At 33.7% G+C, this 1,212-nt stretch overlaps 1 protein-coding gene across 1 annotated transcript in view; it reads left to right on the forward strand.

Annotated features, from left to right (window-relative positions):
* The window catches only part of LOC131079387 (LOB domain-containing protein 11-like), a 1,626-nt gene extending 620 nt beyond the window's left edge, over positions 1 to 1,006 (forward strand). The window contains exon 2 of the mRNA XM_058017304.2: positions 189 to 1,006. Coding sequence (XP_057873287.1) covers positions 189 to 464 — 276 coding nt within the window. The 3' untranslated portion in view covers positions 465 to 1,006. The remainder of the gene's footprint in view (positions 1 to 188) is intronic.
* The last annotated feature ends 206 nt before the right edge of the window (positions 1,007 to 1,212 follow it).

Raw genomic sequence — 1,212 nt, forward strand, 5'->3', positions numbered from 1 at the left:
CTCTGCTATTTGACTGATTGCCCTGTTGTACTGTCAGCTCAAATATCATTGGAGTAATTTACTTTCAGCTCAAATATAACATGAGATTTATGATCAAAGATGTCAGAACGATTTATTTCCCTAAAGTATGTATGTTTTTTCCATTAGTTTTATCATGGTACTCATGTATTTATGGGTTGTTGTTTTAGGGTCTGGAGGCCAAGCAAAGAGAAGATGCAGTAAAGAGTTTGGTGTGTGAGGCAAGTGCAAGAATGAAGGAACCCAGTGTGGCCCATGAACTGCAGAAGCAAATAGCCGAGCTGGAATCTCAGTTGGAGGCCAAGCAAGAGGAGTTCATGAAAATGATAATCTTGTATTCCTCCTCCACACTGGATCTCCTGATGTTCAACATGTATATGGCAATGTTAAAACAGAAGATACCATTTATGAGCAGCTTGATCCTCTGCTGTTGTGGGAGCCAATAAGCTACGTAGAGATTTATGAGGATGAGTTGGAGATTTATGAGGATGAGTTGGCTAAGATAATTTCTTAACGTCATGTGTATAGATAGAAAGCTGTTTCTGGATTAAATTGTGTACAAGATTTTTGAATCAACTTTTCAGATCACACTCCGTGATCTATCATCAGGATAAAGAGACACAAAAGAATTATATGATTCTTTTAGCTCTCTTTATCCTGATGATGGATCACGATGTGTGATCCCAAACGTTGGATTATAAATCTTTTGGCTCTCTTCCTGAAATGATTCTTTTGACTCTCTTTATCTTGATGATGGATCACAGAGTGTGACCCGAAACGTTGATTCAAAAATCTTGTACACAATTTAATCCAAAACAGCTTTCTATTTTTACTATAGATTGTGGAAATCTCTCATCATTAAAATCATGTGTTTAATTTTAATAATCATGTCTGCTTTTGTTTACCTCTAAATAGCTACTTTGTGTGGCACTTTATGATTGCCACCTTCATTGTAATTATCAAATTTATTCAAATAAAAGCATTCACATCCCTGGCTACTAAAAAAATTGTATTATCTTGGCAAGTTGTTAGAAATTTCTTTGGTCCTTCTCTTGTTTTTTATGATAGTTAATATCATTTGAAAATTCTTATGGAATTTTTTCTGAGTTCTTTATTATTATGTTTTCATTCTTGATCAAAATAAAAGAAAATAATAAATAGACAGTTTTATGTTCTATCTTAGATTTTCTATAA

The sequence above is a fragment of the Cryptomeria japonica genome, chromosome 7, assembly GCF_030272615.1.
Source record: "Cryptomeria japonica chromosome 7, Sugi_1.0, whole genome shotgun sequence".
NCBI classification, from domain to species: Eukaryota; Viridiplantae; Streptophyta; class Pinopsida; order Cupressales; family Cupressaceae; genus Cryptomeria; species Cryptomeria japonica.